The 14,007-nt window shown below is 45.6% G+C and overlaps 1 protein-coding gene across 3 annotated transcripts in view; it reads left to right on the top strand.

Annotated features, from left to right (window-relative positions):
- Positions 1-2,120: 2,120 nt before the first annotated feature.
- LOC131823368 (long-chain-fatty-acid--CoA ligase ACSBG2-like) overlaps positions 2,121-14,007 on the top strand; it is a 33,163-nt gene continuing 21,276 nt past the window's right edge. For 2 of the 3 annotated variants that reach the window (XM_059159647.1, XM_059159648.1), the window contains exons 1-2: positions 2,121-2,349; positions 11,185-11,285. In XM_059159647.1, the coding sequence (XP_059015630.1) occupies positions 2,327-2,349; positions 11,185-11,285 (124 nt within the window). In that variant the 5' untranslated portion in view covers positions 2,121-2,326. Of the gene's footprint in view, positions 2,359-11,184; positions 11,286-14,007 lie in introns of all 3 variants that reach the window. The other variant, XM_059159649.1, reaches the window with a different exon arrangement.

Raw genomic sequence — 14,007 nt, forward strand, 5'->3', positions numbered from 1 at the left:
AATAAATAAAATCTTAAAAAAAAAAAAAAAAAAAAAAAGACTTTTGTCTTGAGAAATGTGGGGCTAATTACTTGGCTAGATAACTTATGTCCTTCAAAAACTGTTAACTCCTGGTCAGCCTGGAAATATCACTTGAAGGTTAGAGCAGTTAACATTGGACTGCATCTGAAAGAAAATCTAACCAAAGCAGGGTTTTGAAATAGGGGCTTGGGGCACCTGGCTGGCTCAGATGGTAGAGCATGCCACTTGATCTTGGGGTTAGGAGTTCAAGCCCTGCATCAGGCATAGGGATTACTTTAAAATAAAATATTTTTTAAAAATTGGGGCCTGGGGGTGCCTGGGTGGCTCAGTCGGTTAAGTGCCTAGACTTTTGATTTCGGCTCGGGTCATGATCTCACGGTCTTGGGACTGGGTTGTGCATTGAACTCCACATGCAGCAGGAAGTCTGCTGGAGAATTCTCTCTCCCTTTCCCTCTGCCCCTCCCCCAACACATGCTCACTCTCTCTCCAAAATAACATGCTCACTCTCCAAAATAACTAATTAAAAAAAAAAATAAAGGTGTATATTTTCTCAGCAGATGGGAAATCTATGTGAACGGAGGCTGGCTTTGATTCAGCTACTCACTACTACCATCAAGGGCCCAGGATCTTAATGTCCTAAGCTTCTGGCTTCTTGAGTCCCTTACTGTTGCTTCATGATTGTAAAACAGCTGCCATGGCTCCACATAGGACATCCCCATTCCAGGCAGGAAGGGGAAACCTCGGCCATCTTTCCTTTCCTGCTTGCTCTTCAGAGCAGATGTTTCCAGAAGCTGACTTGCCCTTATGTTGTGTTGGTTGGAATGGTCACACAGCCAGGTTCTGTGAAGAGCTGGGACACTGCACAGTTACAGAACCAAGTATGACTTCTGTCCCTTTGCCACTGGCTTCCTGTGTGACCTCAACCAAGTGGCTTGGCCTCCCTGATCTTTAGTTTCTCTAATGGAGTGCATTCTGAGAATTAAATCATGTCACAGGATCAGAATACTCTAATTATTTTAAAAATTTTGAGGAAAAATTCACAGTAGATTAACCATTAATCAGTTTAAAGCAGACAACTCAGTGACGTTTAGTACATTCAGGATGTTGTGCACCCCTCACATCTATCGAGTTCCGAGATATTTCCATCACCCCCAAGGATAGACTCTATACCTGTTAGCAGTCATTCCCCAACCCACCTTCCCAGCACCTTGCAACCTCTATTCTACTTTCTGTCTCTGTGAATTTGCCTATCAGTGAACGCCATCTCCCGTCCATTAAAGGCATGACCCCAAAGTGGCCTCCATCACTTCTTTCCCCATCAGGATTCGGCCAGATGACCACATGTAGGAATAAGGGGCCTGGGAAACACAGTCATTAGGTGAGGGGTCTAGAGAAGGAGCCAAATGGATATTGGTCGACACTGGCTCTCCCAGCCACGGCCACCTCAGTACTCTGTGGGGTGAACACTGGTCAGCCATGGACCTGAACTACTCAGAAGTCTCCAGAGATAATGGAACACCCCTTGTTCTTTTCTCTTAGCAGGGCAGAATATTTGGTTGGTAAATCTTTATGTATTGAGTACCTACTCTCTGCCCTGCCAGGGATGCAGCAATGAGCAAAACAGACATAGAGAAGGAGAGGCAGTCTGAAGATACATAACACAGGGTAGTGTAATTCAAAGTGGCGAGATCCTTGCTGTCTCTGACAGGAGACAGGTCAGTTCTCCTGACCTCCCCGTGTCAGGTCCTTCATCAAACCCACTTGACTTGGGTCTCTCTGCACAACTCTAAGTTTGCATTCATTTGTATGATTCTAGGTTTCCTGCTGGGTTCCTGAACAGACCTCATCTGGTTTTGCTCCTCTCTGTGTCCCCAGCATCCAGCCCAACGTAAGTGTGGTAGCTCCATGTAATTTTCACAAATTCCATCGCAGGAATGCAATGTGTGCACATATGTGCGCATGAGCGAATGGATGAGCGCAAAGAGAACAGCAATCTTCCTGCCCCAGAAGCAGTTTCCTCCAAGGGTGGGGGTGGGGTGGGGAGGCAGAGACAGCCAGTGATGTCACAAGAGGTGTCTGGGATGGAAGGTTCTGGAAGGTTGAATGGGGTAGAAGGGCTGTTGGGAAGGAATACTGCCCACCTTTCTGCTTCTTGTCACCACTACCATCTTGGACCCAGACAGTAACAAGGTCTGGGAAGGAGCAGCACATGTCCAGATTTCTAGGATAGGCAACCTGTTTATGATCTTTGTGGAAGAAGAAAACACTCTGAGTAACCAAATGTCTCAGCAACCAATGCCGTGCCATGATGACCAGAACTCATGACAAGTAACATTGGTATGGGGGAGGGGCATGTGGGGGGGTCCTTTGGGATTCAGTGTCTGGCTGTCATTCAGTGGTATCTTTCAGTAGGACTTAGCCTTACCGCAGGCACACATTTTGGCCTTGAGCCAGACCCTCAGTATCTTTTTTTGTTGCATTTTCTCACTGATCGCTGTTGGTGTACAAAAAAGCTATTGATTGCTTTTTCAATATTGATCTTTTGCCTAACCACCTTACAGAAATTTTTATTTATAATAGCTTTTCATTTTATTGGATAATCTAGGGAGTCAATCATATTATCTGCAAAATTACAGTGTTGTTTGTTTACAATCCATATTTCCTTCATTTATTTTTCTTATGTTATTGCATTGGCCAGGAAACTTCATCAGTGCTGAATAGTAGCAGTCACAGCTGACATCTTTTGTCTTATTCTTTATTTCTTAGAAATTCTTCCAGAGCTTTTGTTGCTGTTATTAAGTATAGTATTTATTGAATATTTCTGCCAGATATACTTTATCAAGTTAAAGAAAGTCTTCCATTTCTTATTTGCTAAGAATTTTCATAAACAACAGATATTTCATCAAATTCTATCTTGAAGAGATCATGTTTTTTCACCCTTTCTCTCTTAAATGAAAGTAACTCATATTAATAAGATGTTTAGTGTTGAATAAAATTTTTGCAGTTACAATAAACCCTATGTGGCCTTTTAAAATGGTGAAATGGGGAGCCTGGGTGACTCAGTTGGTTAGGTGTCTGGCTTTTGATTTTTGGCTCAGGTCATGATCTTGGGATTGTGGGACTGAGCTCTGTGTCCCCATGCTCAATGGGGAGTCTGCTGGAGATTCTGTCTCTCCCTCTTCCTCTGCCACCCTCTCCATGTTCTCTAAAATAAACAAATCTTTAAAATAAATTGTGAAACATCTTGTATATAAAATAATACAAAAAATCTGAAAATTTAATGAATAGCAATAAATGTCTGTACCTATTTCACTTTATGGAATAAAATGATACTAGTAACTTGTACATCCTCTGTGCGTCCTACCTTTTTCTCATGTTCGTCCCTCTCCTGATAGTGTAACCACTACTCTGAATTGTCTGCAGAAACTTCCCTGTAGTTTTAGCACCCAAACAAGTACTAATTAATGTTGCCTGTTTGTGAACTATATCTAAAAATCATACTACCACCTGCTTCTTTATCAGCACCATGACTGGGAAATGCATCCAATTTTTTGTGTATGTTCTTGGATTTTTCTTCACAGTGTAGTACAACATAATGGATATGTCTACTCTTCTGTTGATGGACATTAGGGGTTTTCCAGTGTGGGGTTCTTATAGACACTCCTGCTGCAAACATTGTTGTTCATATCTCCTGGGGGCAGATATGCAAGAGTTTCTCTTGGGTATATGTGCCTGGGAGTGAAAATGCCAACTCAGGTATATATACATGTTCACTGTTAATGGTTAACACCAGAACTTTGTCAATTGGGTGTGCTGTCTTTACCTCACATCCGTAGTGGAGGAGAGCCCCCATTCCCTTTCCCTTCTAGCATTGGATGCATTTTTGTATCTACTGGGAATGAAATATCTCATTTAATGTTCGCTTTTCTCATTATCAAGAACACAAGCATCTTGTCCTGTTTATGACCCATTCATGTTTCCTGTGAACTGCTTGTTCATGTTTTTGCCCATCTCCTGTTGGATTACTTATCTATGCCTTTTTAATCCAGAGCAGCTCTTTTCATATTATGGATATCAGTTCTTTCTTGGCATATGAACAGAGCAAATCTCTTATCCCAGTCAATGACTTGTCTTGACTTACTGCTTTCTGATGTCCCAATACATAGACATTCTGCTTCTGGTAAAGATTCTTTAAATACATGGCTGGATTGGACCTTCATTTGGTTGAAGAGTCATACTATCTCCACTTAAAGCTGCTTATGAATGAATTAATGCTCCCCAGACTGAGAAGAAAAAATTATGTTGTGGCCATAGGCAAACTAACCTTTTTGTGTCCTAGTTTCATTTGTAAAATGCAGAATAATAGTAAATAACAGTACCTACCTCCTAGGATTATTGTGAAGATTAAATGACTTAATGCACAGAAAACTTTCAGAATAGTGCTCAGCACACAGGAAAGACCCATTTGTTATTTGCTTTGCTTGTCATTGCTGTTCTGTAATGAACAGTCTTGTTTTTTTTTTTTTTTAAGATTTTATTTATTTATTTGACAGAAAAAAAGTAGTAGTAGGGGGAGTACGCAGTATGCAGTAGGGGGAGCAGTGGGCAGAGGGAGAGGGAGAGGGAGAAGCAGATGCCCCAGTGAGTGGGGAGCCCCATGCAGGACTGGATCCAAGGACCCTGGGATCATGACTTGAGCCAAAGGCAGACCCTTAACCAACTGAACCATCCAGGCGTCCCAACAGTCTTGTTTTAACAGGACTTCTGGTTTTACCAGGATCCTCTCAGTCCAAGATCACAGGAAGTGTCTCCGGGTAGAGCTCCCATATTATCTTTCTCTGTAGAAAATACTCTAAGTGCTTGCCATCTGCACCTTGTAACTGCCTTGTCGAGTCCAGAGTTTCTCAGTGTTGGCACTACTGACATTTGAGATCAGATGATCCTTAGTTGTGAGGAGCTATCCTGGCCACTGCAGGGCATTGAACAGCATCTCTGGTCTCTACATGCTAGATGCCAGCAGTACTCCCCAACTTGTGACAATCAAAATGTTTCCAGACATTGCCAGGTGTCTTCTGGGGGTCAGAATGGCCCCTCGTTGAGAACCACAGGTCTACTGAATCAATATATTTTGATATATACTCATTTATCTAATATTGATTGAACCCCTTTCATGTGCTACGCACTGTGCTATGTGTTAGGGATATAGTGACCAACAAGATAGTGTCTCACACACACACACACACACACACACACACACACACACACACACACACCTAGTTTCAAAGCTAGATCATGCAATAAAGGGGAAGAGAGGATGGAATAAGAGGGAGTAGGCTCTAGCTCAGCCTGGGATAACAAGGGATATTCCTGTGAAGAACAGATTCATAGGCAGAGGCTGAGTCTGGAAGGGAAGGAATAGATGAAGATTAGGGAGAACAGTGTTTTGAGCATAAGGGACAGCATGTGCAAAGGCCCTGAGGTGAGAGGGAGACTAGAGTGTGTGGGGATAGAGAGAAGGTCCAAGTAGATGGAGCAAAGGAGGTGAGGGGTATGGCAGGAGGTAAGGCTGTCTTTGCATTTATTTCTAAACGTCCCTTGCTCTCAGATGCTAATTGTATATGTCTGCACCTAGAACAGCCAAGCCTCTGCACCCACAGTCTGCTCTGTCTGGAACACACACCCCAGTAGAACTCCACATCCTTCAGGTCTCACTCAAGTCAGATGACACCTCCTCAGAGAGGCCTTCCTGACCACCTCAGCATTCTCTACCACAACACCCTGTTCTGTTGTTCTCATTCGGATCATCACCAACCTGAGTTTTTTTTTAATCGAAGGGATACCCACATATCACAAGATTCACCACTTTAAGGTGCACAAGTCAGTGGCATTCAGGACGTTCACACTGATGAGCAACCACCTTCTCTATCTTGTTCCAAAATATTTTCATCACCCCCAAAGGAAAGCGCATGCCCATTAGCCGTCACTCCCCATAGTTCTGTCCCTAGCTCCAGGCACCCCCTCATCTGCTCTCTGTCTCTATGGATTTACCCGTTTGGTACATTTCCTACAAATGCACCATAGGCTGTGTCCTTTGACATCTGGCTTCTCTTGCTCAGTATGATGTTTTTTGAGGCTCATCCTGTTACTATCTGAACTGATCTTTGTTCCTTTCCTGGCTATTTTTTCCAACTAGAATCAACTCAAGGAGGGATTTTGTCCATCTTTTGCCCAGTGCCTAGAACTCTGCCTGGCACACAGTAGGTGCTCAGAAGACACAGGAGAAGAGGGTCCCAGGATCCACCTCTGTCTTTCTCCCTCACTGAATTTGTAAGAAACGTTCTTGATGATGGTTCAGCTTGAGAGAAAGAAGGGCAGGCCCCCCGATGGCCGTGGGCACTTAATGATTTGAGACCTATCATCTTCCCCTTCTCACAGCTTCAGCGGTAGGGTCAGATCGCTTACATTTTGCTTTATGACCACCACAGAGCCACCAACTCCTTAGACCAGAGGCAAAACCATATTTTCCTGAGTGACAAACACATACACAAATCCATTCACCTGCACAAAAGGCCACCTCTTTGTATGTTGTCCTGAATCTTGCTTTTCTGATTTAATATCCTGTCTTGAAGAACATTCAGATTCAGTAACCATGAACCAACCTCTCTGTGGTGTGTATGAATTTTCATCGAGATGAGGCTTGCGTAGCATAAATTAACCTTTTTACAGTGGATGGCTCAGTGGCATTTAATACGCTCACAGTCTTGTGCAATCATCACTTCTGTTCAGTTGCAAAAATGGTTCATTGCTCCAAAAGGAAACTCTGTACACATCGACCCGTCGTTCCCCACCCCCACCCCTTGGTGGGTAATTCTTCGGTGTCTCTAGTCTACTTTGGTTTGTCTTCATATGGATTCTACTCCCAGTTGGAACTCTGGGCAGATCTGTCCTTGAGGTCCTCTCCAGCAGACCCAAATGTTTGTCATGGTACCCTGCACGAGGTAGATCTTTTATTACATTCTTACTCGTTTTATGTTTTATCCCAAGTTTTACTTTTAAGGGGGATACATAATTTTGTTGTAGAGTACACCTTTTCTTTTTTTACTTTGCCAAAGTAAGCCTTTTTAGATATAACTTTTTTTTTTTTAAATAAAACTGGCTGGATGAAATTTTTCTTTTTAGACTGATAGAATAAAAATATAGCTTGAAAGAATGCTATCACCATATAACAATACTGGGGAAAGTTATTAGGCTTTTATTTCTTTTAAGATTTTATTTATTTGAGAGAGAGAGAGAGCATGAGTTGGGGGGTGGGGAAGGGCAGAGAGAGAAGCAGACTCCTTACTCAGCAGGGAGCCTGATGCAGGGCTCGATCTCAGGATCCTGGGATTATGACCCGAGCTAAAGGCAGACTCCTAACCAACTGAGTCACCTAGATGCCCCACGATTAGGCTTTTAAACAATATATACTTGGCATACTGTGGACAGGAACTAAGTTTCAACAGGAGATGGGAAGTGATTGCAAACAAGCCATTTGCTCCTTAAGTTTTACCTTTAGTGATACTGGAAAACCCAATGAACTAGCTATGGAACATTTTTGAAGGGTCCACAGCACACCTGATTCACACATTGTAGAATTCATGTTTTTGGTGTAGAGTTTTAGAGTTCTGGCAAATGCTTGGAGTCATATAACCAGCAGCACAGTCACTGTTGCCAGCCCACCCCCAAATTCCCCCCTGTTCCCCCTTCACAGTGAACCCCACTTCACACCCCAACTGCTGGCAACCTCCAACCTGTTCTCTGTCACTAGTGTTTTGCCTTTTCCAGAAAGTCACATAAATGGAATCATAAGGCAGGTGACCTTTTGAGTCTGGCTTCTTTCTCTGAGGTCTTTGAGATTTGCTCAGACGGCTGCATCCACAGTTCCATCTCCTGTGGTGTGGCGTTCCACGGTATGGATGTACCATGAAGATGGGGGGGGGAGGAAGGAAGGGGCAGGGGGCTGCGCAGGGCCTTGTGGGCACAAAGAAGATGTGGGCTTACACCCTGCAGGTGGTGGGAGCCCTGGAGAGTTGCAAGCAGAGGTTGGGCATGGTCAGACCAACATTTTATTTTATTCTTAATTCTTAATAGTTTTTATGATGGAACATTTCTCACACACACACACACACACATGCAAATAGCATTGTGACCCACCCCTCCCAACAACAGCAATAGCTATCTGTTGCTTTGCTCCAATAATTGTCAACATGGAGCTGGCCTTGTCTCTCTCCATGCGGCCATGCTCCCGCTGCACCATTTTAAAGCAAACTCCAGATAGTGTGTTATTTCACATGGAATCCTTCAGCAACAGGGATTCTTTTTTTTTTTTTTAATATTTTATTTATTTATTTGACAGAGAGAGATCACAAGTAGGCAGAGAGGCAAGCAGAGAGAGAGGAGGAAGCAAGCTCCCTGCTGAGCAAAGAGCCCGATGCGGGGCTCGATCCCAGGACCCTAAGATCATAACCTGAGCCGAAGGCAGAGGCTTTAACCACTGAGCCACCCAGGCGCCCCAACAACAGGGATTCTTTAACTGAGTCTCAAACCATCATCACACTTCAAAGCGTGACCATCCTTTCTTCGTGTCATTTGACATCCGTTCAGTTTTCAAGTCCCCACGGACCACAGATGCCTTGTTTGGGTTGGGATGTGGCTGGAATCCACACATTGAATGTGGTTGATGGAAGCCACCATGGAGCAGGGTCCCTCTGGCTCATGGGAGGGAGCCCAGGTTCCAGAGAGCTGTGCCTGTCTGGGGGAGCAGCCGTTTGGGGCCCTAGTTTGAAGACTGGGACAGATGTGGGGGGGGGAAAGGGGAGCAGAGAGAGAGAGGGGGAGAAGGGGAGGGAAAGCAGGGTGGGGGAGAGGGAGGGAAGAAAGGAGGAGCCGGAAGGAAGGAAGAAGGGAAACAGGGAAGGGAGAGAGAGACAGGATGGAGAGACGGAGGGACGGAGGGAGGGAGGTTGGTTAGGTGATGGGTAGACAGATGGACGCGCGGATGGAAGGACGGATGATGGGGAAGGCTGGACAGCTGCGAGGGAGGGTGATGGAAGGGAGGGGGGAGGGGCGAATAGGGACGAAAGGGGAGATCGGGGCAGGGGTGCGGTCCACCAAGTTTCTGAGCCAGGGCCAGCGTCTCCAGGAGGACCGTGGACTTCCTGGTCTCTTCTTTTGTAGCACACTTTATGGATGTCTTTGCGTGTGTCTTCCGAGCTTCATTCGGACCCGCCATGTTTGGCTATTTGCTTTCCTCCGCCGATTGATCTATTCTGTGTGTATCCATGCCGCAGAGACTCATTTCAGTTCATATTATAAGGTGCTTTTCCAGCTACTCATTTTTCACGGGAATGTACAGCTAGAGTCTGCTATCGTAGGACCGTGCACAGGTTATGGGGCTGTATTTGCCAGGGTTCTTGTATTTGTCAGGTTCTTGTAGGACATGAACTGCAGATCTAGAGTTTAGGACTGCTTGACTCTGGCATCAAGTATAATGTTGGCCACGAAGGAGATAAGACAATTTTCCTTCACGGAAACCAGTGACACACTGTTCTCAAATGATGTCAGCCAGCGGTGGAGGGCACCGCTGATGATATCTGCAGACATCTTGGATTGGAACGAAATAACATAATGGATTTGTGATTTTAATTACATGCTTGGGGGAATCTGATTAATGAAACATGTGGCCAATGTTCAGATGTTTTGGAAATTTGATTGGTTAAATTCCTAAGTTCATTAAATGGCATTTAAGACTTAGCATCTTCTCAACATTTATGCAAGTGGATTACCCCACATAACAAAGTATTGCAGAATGGGCGACTCAGCAGAAACTTATTTTCTCTTGGTTCTGGAGGCTGGATGTCCAAGATGAAGGTATCAGCGGGGCTGGTTTCCAGGGACAGCCCTCTTCATAGTTTGCAGACAGCTGTGTCCTCACAAGGTGCAGCGAGAGCAAGAGCTGGTATCCTTTCCTCTTATAAAGATGCTAATCCGGTTGGATCAGGACCCCATTATTAGGACTTCCAGTAACCTGAATTACTTCCCTAAAGGTTCCATCTCCAAATACAGTCACACTGGGGTGGGGGGAGGGCTTCAACATATGAATTTTGGGGAACATAATTTTGTCCAGGAAAACAACTATTAATTTTTGTCAAGTAAATGTTTAAAAAGAATGTTGCTTAATAGGTTTAGGGATTAGCACACTGAAAATCAGACAAGGTTAAGGAGTGGTGGTTGACTCCATCGGACATGAAAGGATTCAAACAACGGAGTCCAGTTCGTGAGCACGCAAGGACCCCGGCAGCCACAATCGTCCCTGTCCTCCAAGGAGGGGTTAGTGACCACGGGATCTGAAGTCTGACCTCTGCACACTGTCTTCCAAGGGGGCTGCCTCAGTCTCACAATCTACGAGAGTGTCTGTCTCCCCACATTCCTTCTCACTAATATCAAGTGTTTTTCAGCCTTTTTGAGCCTACTCAATCTGACAGGTGAAATACATCACAATATTTTCTATTGCCTTCTCTCATGACTGAGAAAGTCATTTTCAATCTGTTTTCAGGGAACTTTCTATTTATGCCCTTTGGGGTACCGGGAGTTTTTCTTACGGATCCACGGGAGTTCTTCCCATGTAAAGGAAATCAGGCCTTTCTCTATTAGACACGTTACCTGTATTTTTTCCTCAATTTGTTGTGAATCTTTTGAGTTTTTATGGTATTCTTTAGCTATGTGGAAATTAAAAACTTCTTAACGTAGCAAGATTTTCTGTTTTTCCTTTATGTCCTTTGGGTTTTCATGTCATACTATCCTTAAGGCAACTAAGCAGAACTGAACTCTCCCATGGGTTTCTTTCCCTTGCTAGAGTTCAGAATGTTTCCTCACCCACAGGACCACATATGGACTTGGTTGTTATGCCCCCGCCGTTTAAGAGACTTCTGGAAACTCATGGACTGAATGCCCTCTGGACTTACAACTGCTCTACAATCTGTCACATGGACCCCCCCTTCCCCTCCTAGGCCTGGGACTAGCATGACTAATCGATCCCAGGATTCTAAGCAGTGGATGGAAGCTGGCCTCAGACCTGCAGCCCCTTTGCCGGCCCTGCTAAGTTCCTTGCCTTGTGTCTTGCAGTGCTGTGAAGCATGGTGTCTCCGGACCTGGAAAGGCCGAAAACCCCAAGACTCAGGAAGTAGAGATTAAGGACCCTGAAGGAGACATGAGTAAAAACAAAGGTATGTTGTGCTTGAGTGCATATAGGAAAGAGACCGGGCACAGACTCAGCCAAGCCTTTCCATAAAGGAGCAACCCCACCTTAGAGAGTCAGGGCACACTTGTTCCTTGCCTGGGTCCCTGGCTTTGGCTGTTGTGTCTCACCTGGGGTGGAGGCACAGGCGACTCCTACCTACATCTGACAGGGAGCACAGGCCGTCCAGGCCAGCTGCTGTCTGAGCAGAGCTCCACGGACAGGGGGTGGGGCCGCTCTTTGGAAACCTCATTTGTATTGTTTGTACCACGGGACGCTGATCACAACACCTCCCTGTTGGGACAGCGTGTGGGTAAGGCACCCAGCAACCATTATATATAGTGCGGATGTAATTATATGTGTGCGTGTGTGTATACAATGTAATAATATATATAGTATAGATATGAATATGAGAGGACATATAGTGGGTATCATTGTGTGTGTGTATATATATAAAGTACAGATGCAATTCTATATATAGAAAGAGAAAGAGAGAGGGTCAGAGTCCAGATGTAATATGGGCCAAATGTAATACTATAACGCAGATGTACTCACATACATATAATGCAGATGTGATATTATTTATATAATACAGACAATACATATCATAGAGTACAGGTATATTGTAATTAAATGCTACTCTGTATTACCATTTATATTTTATATGTTTTATGATAACTACATAGGGCAGGTATGCGATAATGATTTTCCTCTGTATGCAGTAACCACTTTGCTGGCGGAACAAAGCTCAGGGAACATCATGAGACAGAGTGAGCCCATTATCTTTCACAGCTGTCCTCTTCTGAGTGCCTAAAATGTTGGCAGGAACAACAGCTTTTATAACCATTCTCAAGTGACCGCGATTTCAGAATGTCATTCCAGTCACTGTCAGATTCCCAGGGCCCAGGCTGGGTGGTGGAAGTAAGAGAAACTGCCTTCTGTGAGGGCTCTAGAGGCTGCAAGTCTGAGATCAAGCGATCGGCTGGGTTGGCTTTTCCTGGAGGCTGTTATGGACAGTCGGTTCCCTGGTCTCCAGGCTCCTGGTGGCCCTTGGCAATCCTTGGTGATCCTTGGTTTACAAAGTCATCATGGCTATCTCTGCCTCTGTCATTACACGATGCTCCTCTCTGGGTCTCTCTGTGTCCTCTCCTCTTTCGCTAAGGACACCAGTCATTGGATTTAGGGCCAACCCTACTTCCAGAATCTCATCTCGGGGTCCTCAACGGATTCCAGCTGCCAAGGCCCTATTTCCAAATAAGGTCACATTCTGAGATTCTGTACATGAATTCTGGGGGAGCATCATTCAACCCAATACAGCCAATAAAATATCCTTAACCAGGGTCCAGGTGACACACCCCCACATCTGTCCCATTTAAAGCTTCTCCCTTCCCCCAGGCCTCAGGCTGGATGCCTGGAGCAGTGGAGGTGGGGAGGCCCGATGAGCTGTTTTTTCATCCCTTCCACCATGCTCCCCCCCCCCCACCAACAGTACCAACACCACCAACACCACCAACAGTTGCCCACAGTAAGCTGTCATGCCTCCTGCTGCTAACTCTCCTTGGGGGCGGGGCCGGGGGCACTTCTGAACTAGCCTCGCCTTGATGTTGGCTGCCGTGGGTTGAACTATATCCCCCTGCCGTGGCCTAAATACTTGTGTCCCTCCAAAACTCCCACATTGCAACTTAACCCCAAGGCGATTACATTAGAAGGTGGGGCCGATCAGAAGGGATCAGGCCACCAGATCCACGTGAACTGGATCAGTGTCCTGATAAAGAAGGCCCCAGGGAGCTCCCTCATCCCTTCTGCCAAGGGAGGACGCAGTGAGAAGCCGCTATCAGCCAGAAAGCAGGTTCTCACCAGAAACTGAATCCGCCAGAGCCTTGGTCTCTGACTTCCTGGCCCCTGCAACTATGGGAAATAAATGTTATTTGTAAGTGTCTTGCATTGTGCTAGAATAGTCACATGAACAAAGAGGCACCCCAACACTCAGCACCTCGGGATGTGACTTATTTGGAAAGAGGGGTCACCGCACGTGTCATTAGATAAGACTAGGTCGTTCGCGTGGGTCCTAACCCAATGACGGTGTCTGTGTGAAAAGGGGCAAGTTGGACACAGACAGGCACACGGGGATCGCCACATGAAGCTGAGGGCAGAGACTGGGATGAAGCTTCTGGAAGCCAAGGAACTCCAAAGATGGCCAGCACATCGCCAGGAAGGAGGAGAGAGACATGGAACACGTTCTCCACCAGGGCCTCCAAAGGGCTAACTGTGCACACACCTTGATCTCATACTCATCATCTCCAGAACTGAGAGAACAGATTTCTGTTGTGTCAGCCACTCAGTCTGGGGAACTTGGTCACGGCGGCCCTAGCCGACTTAATACATAGTTCATGTTCTTTGCTCAGCGCCCACTGGTGACTTTCCTCACGGTCTGTCTCTCAACATGGATCTCCAGGTGACGTGGAATTCTTTCTACTGGCTTCCAGCCAAAAGCCTCTCCATGAGGTCCATGTCAGTCAAGGGGAAAAATCAGTGTCCCCCACCAAGTAGACGTGTGGTGCTCTCCCAACCCCGCTGTCTACTCGGCCATTTCCAGCTACCAGCCCTCCAGTGGATAAGCTTCAAAGTCAAGAGTCACACACCCATTTCTCCAAGAGGGTTTCCAGAATCTTCTCTCACTTGGCCCACGGTTGGGGGGCGATGAGCAACAC

This window comes from Mustela lutreola, chromosome 2 (assembly GCF_030435805.1).
Source record: "Mustela lutreola isolate mMusLut2 chromosome 2, mMusLut2.pri, whole genome shotgun sequence".
Lineage (NCBI taxonomy): Eukaryota > Metazoa > Chordata > Mammalia > Carnivora > Mustelidae > Mustela > Mustela lutreola.